This window comes from Coptis chinensis, chromosome 1 (genome assembly GCF_015680905.1).
Source record: "Coptis chinensis isolate HL-2020 chromosome 1, ASM1568090v1, whole genome shotgun sequence".
Taxonomy (NCBI): domain Eukaryota; kingdom Viridiplantae; phylum Streptophyta; class Magnoliopsida; order Ranunculales; family Ranunculaceae; genus Coptis; species Coptis chinensis.
The window spans coordinates 10,881,519-10,895,258 of NC_141456.1; the positions used below are offsets into that span (position 1 = coordinate 10,881,519).

Genomic DNA, 13,740 nt, shown 5'->3' on the forward strand with positions numbered 1-13,740 from the left:
TCTCAAAGAAAATCAACAACAGTCTTACAACCGTCATCAGTAAATTAAAGCAATTGATTACAACTTTTTCTTGTTTGTTATCATCGATGAGCTTTGAAGTAGGAGTGAAATTAGATGGGGAATCGTTTGTTACAATTGAATTAGTCAAATCTGATAAAGCAATTGATGAGTTCTGAAACTGGAAACACATAATTAAGTAAAGAATATGAGAAATTGGAATGAAAATTAACAAAATTATTGATCGATATGCATATTACCTCTGAGAAATCAGGTGATTGATTAACAAGTTTTTCATAATCGATTGATGAATTGATTGATTCATTGATGTCAACAACAATTGCTTCTTCAAAAGTCGAAATAAGAGATTTTGTAACAAGGATCTATAGGGAGAGAAAAGAAATGAGAAATTGAAGTGGTGATAATTGAATTAAATAAAAATTGAGCTCACTGGTTCAGGTTTTGAAGAAGAAATTTTCTTCAATGGAGTTTCTTCGATCGACGAGTTGTTGATGATGATGAGTTCTGATGGTTTTCTCCATGCGCTGACATACTGTGTAGCAACGCCGTGACAAATTTTACATAGCCACATAGAAAAATAATTAGAGAAAATGAAAAATAACGTGCCACGTGTGAAAAAAAATGGACGGAAGTGTAACAGAAGCCAACGTTGCAAAACGCGGTACACTTCGTTACCCAAATTTGCTCAAAAAAAAGTTTATGCCCTAATGTTTGATTTCGTCTATAGTTCGTTACCCATCGATGCATTTTTTTTTTCTTTTGGAGTGGGTTAGAGTGAGAGAGACAACAACTTAGTAAATGAGAGAGACGAGGGTTTCATAAGCTTTAAGAAACCCAGAAGATAACTTGTTTTCCCGCTTTGGAGTGGATTGGAGTGAGAGAGACAACAACTTAGTAAATGAGAGAGACGAGGGTTTCATAAGCTTTAAGATAAGAAACCCAAAAGATAACTTGTTTTCCCACGTTCTCCACCACATTCTCGTGAAATTTTACAAAACTAGTATTTACAAGATTCATGCGCAACTCACCTGAAAAGTAAAATTGCTATTTTGAAAATGTGCTACGAACAGTTAAAGCTGACCAAGTCAACTGACACAACTGGAGCCAAAAATACAGGAGCCAAAAGCTGAATACCCTATTAAAAGTGGGGCCAAAATCAAATTAATCCCTAAAAAGCAGCAAATAGTTTACCAACGCGACACATTGCCCAGCTAAAACAGATGTTGGCAATTCCTAATTTCACGAATGTCCAGTGCCTGTGACGTGATCTCATTTATGATAAAACCGATCAACAATTTCTAATTGCAAATACAAAAGAAAAGAAAAAACTATAATTCATTGTATCGCTCTTCAAGTTTCATTTCCTCTTTTCTTTCCCTTCTTAATCCATATAAAACTTGATACATTTATCCCTGGAAAACTAATCATACGGTATGATCAAGATAAAGAACTCTGTCTTTCCCGATCTCCATTATCCAGTATTTTTACACAGGAACAAAAGCTTCAAGAGAGGCTAACATGCATTTCCTCCCCGACAGTTGTCAGAGTTTCTTCAACCCTGGAACAGCAGAAGTGGAAGTATATTAAGCATACAAACAAAAAAGTAGTAATCAAATGACGATCGGGAAATAAACAGTGAAATGCTATATTTTCCTTTTTCTACCTGTGAGTTTCAATATTGACCTCGACAAGCCATGTTGTTAAATATACCTGCAATAGTATCTCATCAAAAGAGGAAAAATCAGTTCAAGTTTCGTTACTTTATTAATAAAATAAAATAAAAATTAGAGGGTTAAGCAGACCCACACTGGTTACATCGAAGGACCCTAGCCCGAAGGCTTACATTGCCCGAAGGCTCATCAACCCCAAAGGGCCACTAGCCCAAAAGTTCATCAACCCCGAAGGGAACCTAGCCTGAAGGCTCTCACTGATGCGCCATTTTGAGTAGACCCAACCGGTTACTTCAAAAGATGATCCAGTATTCTAATTAACAAACTTCTAGGTCCAGGCCCTATGGGGACTAATTCCACAAATCAGAAATTGCTGCATATGGACTAAGAAGGCATACTTTTACAGGAGTCAAGAAAGTATCTTAAATACAATTACATATATTAGAAGTATAATCACACAGATTTTGTCTCAGACCACCATTTTAGAGAAAATCAGAATTACTAAATGTCCCTTCTGTATGTGTTTTAAATTAATCAACAGATTGCAGGATATACCTGTAAAACCTCATGATCTGGACGATTGTTAGATCGTACAGTTACAGGAAAATCAGATTCCTGATCATATATTCTGGGAGGAAGCGGCTGACAAGTTTCTTCGCAGTACAAGCCACTTGAAATTAAATCTTCAAATTCTCCTTGATAAAGTTCATCTGCCCAACTTATTTTCTCTGTTTTTTGTTTTTCACCGGTGATAGAGAACAACTCAACCACAAGCAGTCTCTGTGAGTGTCATTAGGTACCCCAGAAAGATAAGTACTTGAAATAAAATACAAGACTTAGATTGTATATGATAGAGGATGGCCCCCAAGATAACAAAAAATGCAGTAGCAAAGTTATAGTAGGCAATAGTGTTACAAATACAAAGACAATAAAAGAAAAAATTTGATTACTTACTTTCAACAATAGCTCTGAGGCAAACATCTTAACAAACTCCTGTGCCAATTTCTCTGAAAATTTAAGACATTAATTAGCACTGTTAATAAAATGTTTTCACTTTCTCAGACATTATATTCCAAGTATCACAGAGGCTGATAACTATTCATAACGGTAGGAAGCTGTAGGCAGTATGTTAGGTGAATAGAAAATTAGAAAAGTAACCACCAAGATAAACACAGATCAATCTTAAAGCGAAAGCCTGCATTGAACTATAGCTGTGCAGGATATCCAGAGAGATAGACACCCTATACATACAATTAGAGGTAACCGACACATACGTTCCTAGGGGCTAGGGAACTTGATCTAACTCTATTTTCTTGGGAAAGCAGTAGATAGAGTAGTGGTACAAAGTTAAATCAGTAATGCTGCAATTAACAATTCAAAGTTCCAAATAAGGCATGCGGACAAGTTTAAACATATGGAGCATACCATGATACGGAACTGACCAAAATGTGAAAACAGGAATCCCGCCACCGTCACCAAGATCATTCCTATTATCCTCAGAATGACTTGAATATTGCATAAGTGGACTACCAATGGGTCCTTTCATGAAACACCGCATAGATCTGGAATCACTAATCATGTGAGCAACAACAGCTACCTATACATCAAATGAACGAGACATTTACAAAAACAACCATCCATAGTCGAATGATTAAAATTTATTTGAAATGCTAAAAAATAATATACCATGTCCTTGTAAGAAGATATAAGCTTCTTCGTGTAAGTTTCCTGATACAAAGAAGATTAGTTATATGAAAAATATGTCTAACAACAACAAGAATGTTATTATACCATAAAATTACCTGCTGCTGAGCCAATTTGAAGGAAGCCATCTCTTTAATATTCCGCATATCACTCAAAACACCCAATTCCATCAACGGCAAATACCTAATTGATAGATAAGAGTTTACGAGCGACGTGGCGTGGGACCGCCCGTTTGACGAAGCTGAAACCCATTTTTGTTTATGAGAGACCAATTTCAACCATTGGTTTTTCAAGTTCCTCTGTGCTGCTGGTCTCCATAGTCTCGATGAATTTGAGTTTTGAGGTTGCATCTTTTTTTCCCACAGCTTGAAACTTATTAATTATATTTTTTCTAATTGGGCTGAAAGTTGGGCCGGGTAAAGTTAGGCCCATTATTTACATAAATAAAAGTTGAACAAGATGTGAATCTGAGGAGAGAGAGAGATGAATAATAATAATAATAATAATGGGAATGATCCACGGCAGCCATCGACGGCAAAGCAGTACGTGCCACCAGCTGTATCAGCTCAAGATCTACCAGTTGATTACTCGGGTTTTATTGCTGTTGTTTTTGGTATAGCTGGTGTTCTCTTCCGGGTCAGTTCTTATCTCTTTTCTGATACATGTTTATAGCTCATGATACAATTTTAACAAATATATATTGTTTAGAATAATTTAGTTTAGCTTTCAAGTCCTATGGAAAATTGGGTTAGACGGTGTAAATTCTATACTGTTAGGTATAGGTATAGTTGAGTTTTTGAGAAGAATGAGAGGATATAAGCAAAAACTATTTGTTCATGAAAATATATTGGAGGCAACAACGAGCAAACATTTGTTTTACCTAATTATAACAAACATAACGTATAACCTAGGATATTGGAACAAAAGATTTCTTAGTGACTCTGTTATATAGGTCCGTTTGCAGTAACACACTTTAGGGTTCAAATTATTTATCCTTCAGAATACCTATTTTACCCAAGCAATCTCTAGAATGCCCATTGTGTATGGCTGTAGACCTTTTGTAGTGTTCCAATCTAGAGTGTAAAGGGATGGCGTATCTTTTGCAATTAATACATTATCCAACTAGTTTTGAAACCAAAATTATTAATGGACTCAATAATCTAAACTTGCTGTGCAACATTTTCTGGCATCATGGTCATAGGCTCATAGCAACGGTCTAGCCGTGAATCACGTGAGTGGGTCTGCTTGGTTTTTCATAAAGAAAAGTAGACTCCCATCTTTTTTTTTGTTCTTCTATAAGAACTAGACCCTCTTGTTTACTATCTGTTTTGAGTGTATGGCATGACGTGATCCACCTCAAGTCTTTGGTTCTGATCCACCTATGAAACCATGTTATATTAGCATTAATGAGGTTTCCTCTCATGGCAGGGCTAAAGTTTTCAACTGGATTAACCTCTTTTGATGGGTTGCACTTATTTTCTTTTCTGCAGTACAAGCTCAGCTCTTGGCTCGCCATAATTTTCTGTGCTCAGTCACTTTCAAACATGAAGAATGTAGAAACTGATCTTAAGCAAATATCCATGGCCATGATGTAAGCACAACTCTTATTTCTCTATATTTTTTTTCAATAAGAAATGCAGTACTTTCTGTAAATGCTCACCTCTTCGTGAATACGTGATAAGGACTGCACAATTCTTATTTGTACTTGTAAATCTTGGACTGTGACAGGTTTGCTGTAATGGGATTGGTGACGAACTACTTTGGCCCTGTTCGACCAGGCACACAAAGTTAGAAATCTTGCAATTTCAACAACCAGAATTCAAAGAAACCACCATGCTGTCAACAATGCAATTTCTTGTGTTCTGAATGGACTTTTTGCTCTTGATGTATTTGTCTTGATACTTTCGTGGAACAAATAGCTTTTGTTGTGCTTCGGTGTAAAATAATATAAATTTTTTCTCAAGTCTTTTTTTGTTCTACCTCCAGTTTTCTTTTGTTTGTGCTGTTGTACTGATTTTTATTTTCAATCCTGCGTATGAGATCTTTGAAGATCATGACTGATTTAGTGCTGTACAAGAGTACACAGCGTTCATGCAGTTAGTTTAGTGTTGCTTTAGTTAGAAGCTATAGCATGTTATCATGGGGATCATATTCTCTCACACTCGTCCCCTTGACATTCTCTTCATGTGTTTGTTTCTACTAATATTTGCTTTTGATCTATCTAAGTTGGGACGAGAGAGCTACTTATGGAAACCATCACCCATCGAACACTGCTGGATTTGTCTGTACGTAGGTTTTCTTTCCCAATTTATATGATGTTCTGCACATTTGAAAATTGTTAATCCCGACAGGGTGCGTAGGTGTGATTCATCTTATATGCAACTGCTAGATGCTGAGTCAGTTTTCTTCTTCTGAATACCTAAATGCTACTGCCACATTAGCAGGTTCTTCTCTGTGACAAGTAGTGTGCCGTTCACAAGAGTGTTGACCTTATTCCTCCAAAGACCAAATAGATTTTTCAGTTGGATTATCCATACGCCCAGTCCAAATTCAAAAATCAGCTCGAGTTGAATTAAGTTTGTTTTGATTTTTGAATGATGTTATTCTATCTTCTGCAATTTTTAGGAAGAACAATGAAACACTGGGTAATGGTCCCCAACTAAAACATGAGGGATACATTCATTCGAAGTTGGGGATTCTTAGTCTCAGATGCAAATTTGGACCAAAAGTGATCGAGCCTATTTATCACCTACCCATCTCTCTTCTTCATTAATCGTTCTCATTCTTATTTTGCACAAAAACAGATAAGCCTAGGCATGCCCTGAATTTGCCCCGCTACTTGAACGAACACGCAACTAATATTACAAACTGAACTTTTGAAGCCCAGAATGTACAGTAGCCAAAATAGAGCAAACACAAAACTCACGCACTTATCACGGGACTTAAATAAAAAAAAGAAAAGAAAATATTGTGACCGTTGGAGCCTATATAAACGCGCCACAACGGCTTTAAAATTGCTTTCAGTATTCTTCTCAAACACCAAAACGCTCTGAACACAACAAAGTGAGTTTGCAATTTATTTCTTATCATTACATATCTTTGATTTATTTCCTTGAAACACAAAAGCTCAAATGATCAATATGTATAGAATTTGGTTATTCATTTGATGGGCTTAGGGTTTTGTTTGGTATTAAGTTCTTGATTCCTTTTTCTTGAATCAATATTATGACAATTGATGATTACATAAGAATGAATAAAAAAGTTTACTTGATCAAGATTGATATTGTCTTGCATGCAGTTGGATATTACTGAAGACTGCAAAGAAAGTTACTAATGGCAACCAAAAGTTTTCGTGTGATTCAAGACGAAAATATGGATGTTCGGTATGGAGGTAATTTTGCTTTAAATTTTCCGATTCTATACTTCTTATAGTTTTTATGTATGTTTGTGGAGTGCGTATTAACTGAATGATGATGAATATATTAGGGGCTGCTTTTGGGAAAGGGACCAATGTTTCTAAACCTATGAAGAAAGCAGGGCTGGGTGGTTTAAAACCACTATCCAATATTACAAACTCAGGGAAGCCAACTCGACAAGAGGTCTTAAAGAAAAACATTCCCGAAAGGTTGAGTGATGGTGATGTACAATGCCCCCAAAACTCCCAAAAGAAACTTCTTTCTCAAGGTAAGAATTTGAATGAAAACTATCAAGGTACTTTAGTAGCTCTGATTTTGTTCCACTATCTGCTGTTAAAGCCATGGGCCTATGTATGACAGGTGCTTCTGTGAGTCGAAAGAGTAATGTCCCTGATAGTCAGAAGAAAGGGGGGCGTAGTGATAGGAAGGCTCTTGCTGACATTTCCAACTCACGTCAGATAACAACTAAGAATCTTCCCAAGAAGCTGGACAATATCGCTGAAGAACAGTTCCTTCATGATCATCAAAAGTGCATAGATGCACAGAGAAAGGGAATGGGAATGCAATGTCTTTTGACGACACTTGGTTTTGATGAAGGTAACTTAAAACTTTACGTACCTCAAATATGTGTCATGTGTTACGTGTCTTTGTGCTATCTAACCTTGTTTTTCCTGTTCAGATTTTTCAGCGCACTTGGTGACTCCATTGGTGCTTCCTAAGTCAAACCAACCAAAGGTAGGTCTTTGTTCTTGATGATTGTTTTCATATGTTTTCTTGGGCTAGAATATAAACAAGGACGACAAACTTACTGTTGCTGGTTATTGTGTTCAGGCTTATTTTCCCAGTCCACCAAGGTACCTGGAATACGAAGAGATACCTGATTTGCTAAATGAAGCTAAATCTCCACCCCGAAGCAGGACATTTGAACTTTCTCCATCTCCATCCCCAGGGCACTACCCATCCCCTAATCTTGTACTACTCAGGTCACCATGATTTTTGAATGTTGAATATTAGAGTGTAGTGTTAGTGCAAGTGCAAGAATATCAGTATTGCTTGATTAAAGTTGTACGGTGATTTGCTAGAGTCGTTGTGTTTGCCAGTAGTATGTGTTTACGTGAGGCAATATGTATTAATTGTGCAATGTCAACTCTTGCTCGTCTGTGTGTGTATAAATTCACCGTGTAGTTGTTCTTTTTAATAATATCAGTTTCTTTGTTGAGACTGTAAGGAAAATCTTGAATTGCACTGCACAGAATCCATTGTTTTTAATTTTCCTGATGGAGAAGATTAGAAAGTAGTTTAGTACTGAGACAGGAAAACTCGAGTGAGAGAAACTTTGTAAATCTGCCCACGATATACTTAATTTTGTCCTTGAAAATTCTACATAACGAGTTAAATTCCTAAATAACAAGCACAACATTTGGTTCTCAATTGTAAGTAAATATTACTGGAAAATGATGAGCAAAGCTGAAATCTGAGATGGTATTAGATTTGAATTCTTAAGTCTCTGAAGGTTTACGTGGTGCCTGAAATGAACTTCAAAAAGTTCAATTGATTGAATCTGTTTGTAGGCTTACAAGGTTGTCTAATTTGTTTCAGGAGATGGGCTTTAAAGCCTCTCTCTGGTGCATTTTATCAACCTCGTGACGAAAAAAATAGCAGGAAGTCTTCCCTGTGGTTGCCTTCTCCTATACAGAACTACAGAAGTGGAGGACAATCGCGCTTCAAATTGTGCTGCTAGTCCTTTTTTTTGGTTCCATTTTTTTCATTGTTTACTGAAACAACTTTTCCTGATAATCACATTGTTAAGTATGGAGCCTGAAATATGGACCCGCCAGCACTACTTCTCTTAAACCGTGATGAACAAATAAATTGGTTTTGGAAACCAATTACTACTTTGATTCCTCACATTCTCTATAGTGTACGGTATTTGAGAATTAAGAAGACACAACTAAGAGAGCTCATAGTGTACGGGGCGCGTTACGAGTATATTATTGGAGCAATAATTAGTGTAAGACAATAGCCAAATCTGTGAGTGTATTATAATAGTGTAATAGTATAAATTTGTGAGTGCCAAAAGTGTGTGCGTGTGAGAGAGATTGGTGTTTGTGTGAGGCTCGTGACATTGTAAACAACTCTTTGATTATAGTGGATTTTGGTGCGTTTGTGGACGTAGGCAATTGCCAAACCACGTAAGTTCTTTGTGTTCGTTTATTCTTTGTTCTTTCATTATTGCTTTAGTGGTTGTATTGGTGTTCTTGTTTTGTTATTGATTCCAAGATCTTGAGGATAATTGTCGTTAGTCGGGATTAGTGTGATCTCTAATTCCTAACAAATGGTATCGGAGTTTTGGTTTATGAATCGAATTATTGAAGGTGTTTGAAGAAATTCTTGAGTGGTGAACTCTACCATTGTTTGAGACAAAGTGTTTGAAGAAATTTCTTGAGTGAAGATTACTCCACCGTAGTTTGGTTCAAGTGGGAGCAATGACAACCGAAAAGACGACAACCATAGTTGAGAGGTTTGATGGTACAAACTTCGGCTTTTGGAAGATGCAAATAGAGGATTATCTTTATCAGAAATATCTCTATGAACCGTTGGTAGGAAAGAAGTCTGCAACGATGGAACAAGGAGCATGAGATTTGCTTGATAGAAAAGCATTGGCGACAATCCGATTGAGTTTGTCTAAGTTCGTAGCCTTCAACATCAAGAACGAGAAGACGACAACATCTCTTATGAAATTTCTTTCAAGTATGTATGAACAACCTTCTGCGGCGAATAAGGTACATCTTATAACGAAACTCTTTACATTGAGAATGTATGAGGGAGATTCTTTTCAGAGAACATCTTAATAATTTGTTCAATGAGACCAAAGACCAACTTGAGTCAGTTGAGATAACTTTTAGTGATGAGATGATGGCTTGCGCAATTCTTGGCCGGGCAGATGCCACCAAGTTGGAAAGCCACAATTTCTACAATTAGTGGTTATTCTGGTAAATCTAAGTTGAAATATGATGAAGTTATTAGTATGATACTAACCGAAGAGATCCGAAGGCAGTCGGATAATGCCTCCACTTCAGAGTCTGCATTGATCACAGAGAGTAGAGGAATGAGTTCATACAAAGGCCGACATTGGTTAGAACATAGAAAAGGGGAGATGGAAATCTTATAGCCTTGATGATATTGAACATGAACCTAGAGATACAAGTGATGATTTGTGTTACAATCATAGTTCGTGATTCCGAACGAAACTTCGGAATTCCATCCGGAATTTCGATTTTTAAAAAAAACGGAATTCCGAATATAGAATCGAAATATCCAAAATTTCGAAATTATCTGAAATTCCAAATGTGATAGGGGTCGAAATTTAATGAATTTCAGATTTTGGATTTGCCGGAATTTCGAGAATTATGAAATTCCGAACTATGGTTACAATTGTGACATGTCAGGCTATTACAGTTATGAATGTAAAACTCCAAGAAATAACAACAATAACAAGAATCAAGATGTTAATGTTGTTGAACTGGATGATGATGCATTGATATGTTCTATGGAGAAGAACAATTGGGAGTGTTAGGTCATAGATTCCGGCGCATCGTTCCATGTTACTTCAAATCGGAAGTTCTTTGAGAACTACACCAAAGGTGACCTAGGCAAGGTATTCCTTGGTGATGATCAACCTTGTAACATTGTTGGCAAGGGTGACATGCAGATCAAGTTGAAAAGGTTTGCATGGAAATTGAGGGATCGGATGTGAGACATGTCCCTGATTTGAGGAAGAACTTGATTTCTGTGGGGCAGTTGGCGGATAAAGGTTATGTGACAACCTTTACTGATGATGCTTGGAAAGTCGCTAGGGGTTCTATGATAGTGGCAAAAGAAAATAAGAGTGGTACTCTCTATAGACCATTGATGCATGTGGTTCATTTGCTATTGCGTATAGCAAAGAAGATCTGGATGTGTGGTACCGTAGACTTGGTCACGTGAGTGAGAAAGGAATGCAAGTCCTTCACTCAATTAGAAAACTACCTATGTTACAGTCGACTGAGTTTGGCTTCTGTGAGAACTGCGTTGAAGAACGGAAGCGGGTGAGTTTTCAGAATTTAAGCAGAGCCCTGAAAGCATAAAAGCTTGAGTTAGTCCATACAAATGTCTGGCGGCCAACTACAGTCTCCTCCCATGGCAGAAAGTCATATGTTGTGACTTTTATTGATGACCACACGAGAAAGGTGTGGGCATATTTCTTGAGACATAAATCTTAGGATTATGGAGTGTTCAGGAAGTGGAATGCCAAGGTTGAAAATGAGACAAACTTGAAAGTAAAAGAGTTGAGATCCGGTAATAGAGGAAAGTATGTTGATGCAGGTTTGAGGAATGGTTGTGCAGATAATAAAATGGAGATGGAATATACTTTGCGAGGGATGCTTCAATTGAACGAGGTGATAGAGTGTATGAACAGATCACTGATAGAAAGAGCTAAATGTATGCGTATACTAGCAGGGATGCCCAAACAGTTCTGGGCAGAGACCATTAGCACGACATCTTACTTGATCAACAGAGGACCGCCAGTATCATTGCCACGTACTGATGGCGGTGTGCCACAATGCTATGATAAAGCATTGGAGGTTGATGATGCGAGCGAGTGGGAGTTTGCAATGAAGAATGAGATGAAGTCCTTCGTTTATGATTACATAGTTATATTCTCTCCAGTTGTGAAACTAAATACTATGATGTCAGTGTCGATGAGTATTATTGCAGCAGAAGATTTACACCTTGAGTAGTTAGATATGAAAGTTGTCTTCCTCCATGGTGACCAAAAGGAAGAGATGTATGTGCAGCAATGTGAGTGTTTTATTGAATTGAGTAGAGAGAATATGGTATGCAAGCTAAGAAAGAGCTTGTATAGTTTGACACAAGCCCCCTAGGTAGAGTGGTACATGGTTTGCATTCGCCCAGATATTTCCCTTGCAGTGGGAGCTATTAGCAGGTTGATGACCAATTGTGGCAAGCAGTACTGGGAAGCATTGAAGTGGATACTGCGGTATCTAAGAGGTACTACTGATGAATGCATATGTTGTGTGAGGGGTGATGTGTACTTGCAAGGGTATATTGATACAGACTTTGCAGGTGAAGTTGATCGTAGGAAAGGTACTACTAATTATGTCTTTACAGTGGGAGCTACTACAGTGAGCTAGGACTCACAATGGACAAAGACAGTGACTATTGAGAAGCGACATAGCTTCAGTTGGTCTTCTAGTTTGAAGATCGTAGATGAAGTGTACCATTATGCATTGGAAATGCATGGAGTTGATTTACTTTGGTTATCAGTTTCAAAGTGGGAGATTATTAAGTATGGAGCCTGATCACCATGTGGTTAGTTTCCAAATTGGAATTGGAAGCATGGACCCGCCAGCACTACTTCTCCTAAACGGTGATGAACAAGTAAATTGGTTTGGAAAACCAATTACTACTTTAGTTCCTCACGTTCTCTATAAATACCCCACAGTAATTGAGAATTAAGAAAACACAACTAAGAGAGCTTATAGTGTACGGGGCGCGTAGCGAGTATATTATTGGAACAATAATTAGTGTAAGGCAATAGCCAAATTTGTGAGTGCATTATGATAGTGTAATAGCATAAATTTGTGAGTGCCAAAAGTGTGTGTGTGTGAGAGAGAGATTGGTGCTTGTATGAGGCTCGTGACATTGTAAACAACTTTTTGATTATAGTGGATTTTAGTGCGTTTGTGGATGTAGGCAATTACCAAACCACGTAAGTTCCTTGTGTTCGTTTATTCTTTGTTATTTCATTATTGCTTTAGTAGTTGTATTGGTGTTATTGTTTTGTCATTGATTCCAAGATCTTGAGGATAATTGTCGTTAGTCGGGATTAGTGTAATCTCTAATTCCTAACACACATTCAATTTCTTTTGAATTTCCAATTGTAGGGTTTGAGATCATTTCAAATGATCAATCACTTGTGCAACTTAAAATATGTAATTCGGCTTTATTCACCGTAAGATTGTTTTGAAATAGCCTAATAGGTGAGAAAACTTGTCTTCCGCAGATGCCATTAGGCTAAACTGAAACATGTTCCCAAATCTTGTCTGTTTGATCATATTGCTACATTTGTCATCAATAGATTTGTATTCATTATTGTCTGCAGCAATTGCAGAAAGCCTGTTTGCAGCATGATAAACGTAAAAATGATAGTTTTACTAATGAATAAAGCAATGAAACTCTAAACGAAAGTAAAACTACAAACTGAACTTATACTAGACTTATCAAAGATTTCTACTCTCGAATCTATTGAAGTAGAGTTGGAATAGAAGATTCGATCCACTCCTAGTTCTTTAACATTCAAGTTTCCTATGACTATCAATCCTACCAAAGTCAATGAGAGAATTACGAATTATACTATGAAATGCTACGGAATACTAAGGTTTGAATCTAGAATAAGAATTAGGGGGGAATTGAATCCGCCGTGAATCCAACTTAAGAAACTAGCATATAGATTGTTGTAATCCAATTCTTACGTTCTTACGGTAAGAATTGGTCGTTCTAATCCCTAATTATATATGACATCTCTACCAATTCATAACTAGCATATGAGGACGTCCACCCATTCTCATGACGAATCAACGTCCTTCTAGAGTGGAATAGACTCTTACAACGATTCTAAGCTAACAAAATCAAGTTTTCATCAAGGCTTCATCAAACCCCTCTAATGGAGGTTTAGCCTCGATTCATCAAACTATCATTTCCAAATGAAATTGAATAAGACATCATATAAAGATTCTAACTTTATGAATATGAAGATTATAATCAATAATTCAAAACTAAATTAAACAACTAAGAAATTAATAACAACTAATAACTGAATTTAGATCTAAACAATTTTAAATAACAAAATCGAATTTAACAAGAACTAA

General features: G+C 36.9%; 3 protein-coding genes across 7 annotated transcripts; 2 read left to right on the forward strand and 1 right to left on the reverse strand.

Annotated features, from left to right (window-relative positions):
* Nucleotides 1-1,255: 1,255 nt before the first annotated feature.
* On the reverse strand, nucleotides 1,256-3,742 carry LOC147522073 (uncharacterized). Of its 3 annotated transcripts, none has more exons than XM_086590844.1 (7): nucleotides 3,491-3,742; nucleotides 3,375-3,416; nucleotides 3,114-3,285; nucleotides 2,643-2,695; nucleotides 2,244-2,468; nucleotides 1,682-1,728; nucleotides 1,256-1,576 (listed from the first exon to the last, which is right to left on the reverse strand). In XM_086590844.1, the coding sequence occupies exons 1-7, from the start codon at nucleotides 3,740-3,742 to the stop codon at nucleotides 1,522-1,524; spliced, it is 846 nt and encodes a 281-aa protein (XP_086446970.1). In that variant the 3' UTR covers nucleotides 1,256-1,521. The 3 variants fall into 3 exon arrangements, 2 of the variants coding, with proteins under 2 accessions (XP_086446970.1, XP_086446962.1); XR_015212019.1 differs by having other exon boundaries at nucleotides 1,291-1,576; nucleotides 1,825-2,468; XM_086590836.1 differs by lacking the exon at nucleotides 3,375-3,416.
* A 133-nt stretch (nucleotides 3,743-3,875) lies between these two features.
* LOC147522074 (asterix-like protein) lies at nucleotides 3,876-5,355 on the forward strand. Its single transcript, XM_086590865.1, has 3 exons — nucleotides 3,876-4,028; nucleotides 4,883-4,983; nucleotides 5,121-5,355. The coding sequence occupies exons 1-3, from the start codon at nucleotides 3,876-3,878 to the stop codon at nucleotides 5,182-5,184; spliced, it is 318 nt and encodes a 105-aa protein (XP_086446991.1). The 3' UTR covers nucleotides 5,185-5,355.
* Nucleotides 5,356-5,560: 205 nt separating this feature from the next.
* LOC147522075 (uncharacterized) lies at nucleotides 5,561-8,041 on the forward strand. 3 transcript variants are annotated; one of them, XM_086590851.1, is made up of 6 exons: nucleotides 5,561-5,677; nucleotides 6,691-6,783; nucleotides 6,879-7,076; nucleotides 7,169-7,405; nucleotides 7,488-7,543; nucleotides 7,640-8,041. In XM_086590851.1, the coding sequence occupies exons 2-6, from the start codon at nucleotides 6,726-6,728 to the stop codon at nucleotides 7,799-7,801; spliced, it is 711 nt and encodes a 236-aa protein (XP_086446977.1). In that variant the 5' UTR covers nucleotides 5,561-5,677; nucleotides 6,691-6,725; the 3' UTR covers nucleotides 7,802-8,041. The 3 variants fall into 3 exon arrangements, with proteins under 3 accessions (XP_086446977.1, XP_086446981.1, XP_086446971.1); XM_086590855.1 differs by having other exon boundaries at nucleotides 5,626-5,681; XM_086590845.1 differs by lacking the exon at nucleotides 5,561-5,677 and adding an exon at nucleotides 6,365-6,455.
* The last annotated feature ends 5,699 nt before the right edge of the window (nucleotides 8,042-13,740 follow it).

What these genes read in the sequence shown, in the direction of transcription:
- LOC147522073 (XM_086590844.1), bottom strand. Translation starts at nt 3,742, where the DNA reads ATGCAACCTCAAAACTCAAATTCATCGAGACTATGGAGACCAGCAGCA. An exon ending in TTGGTCAGTTCCGTATCATG is followed by an intron (nt 2,696 to 3,113) that starts GTATGCTCCATA and finishes TTAAATTTTCAG; the next exon opens with AGAAATTGGCACAGGAGTTT. An exon ending in CCTCAGAGCTATTGTTGAAA is followed by an intron (nt 2,469 to 2,642) that starts GTAAGTAATCAA and finishes TGACACTCACAG; the next exon opens with AGACTGCTTGTGGTTGAGTT.
- LOC147522074 (XM_086590865.1), top strand. Translation starts at nt 3,876, where the DNA reads ATGAATAATAATAATAATAATAATGGGAATGATCCACGGCAGCCATCG. An exon ending in TAGCTGGTGTTCTCTTCCGG is followed by an intron (nt 4,029 to 4,882) that starts GTCAGTTCTTAT and finishes TCTTTTCTGCAG; the next exon opens with TACAAGCTCAGCTCTTGGCT. An exon ending in CAAATATCCATGGCCATGAT is followed by an intron (nt 4,984 to 5,120) that starts GTAAGCACAACT and finishes GGACTGTGACAG; the next exon opens with GTTTGCTGTAATGGGATTGG.
- LOC147522075 (XM_086590851.1), top strand. Translation starts at nt 6,726, where the DNA reads ATGGCAACCAAAAGTTTTCGTGTGATTCAAGACGAAAATATGGATGTT. An exon ending in AAAGAAACTTCTTTCTCAAG is followed by an intron (nt 7,077 to 7,168) that starts GTAAGAATTTGA and finishes TATGTATGACAG; the next exon opens with GTGCTTCTGTGAGTCGAAAG. An exon ending in GACACTTGGTTTTGATGAAG is followed by an intron (nt 7,406 to 7,487) that starts GTAACTTAAAAC and finishes TTTCCTGTTCAG; the next exon opens with ATTTTTCAGCGCACTTGGTG.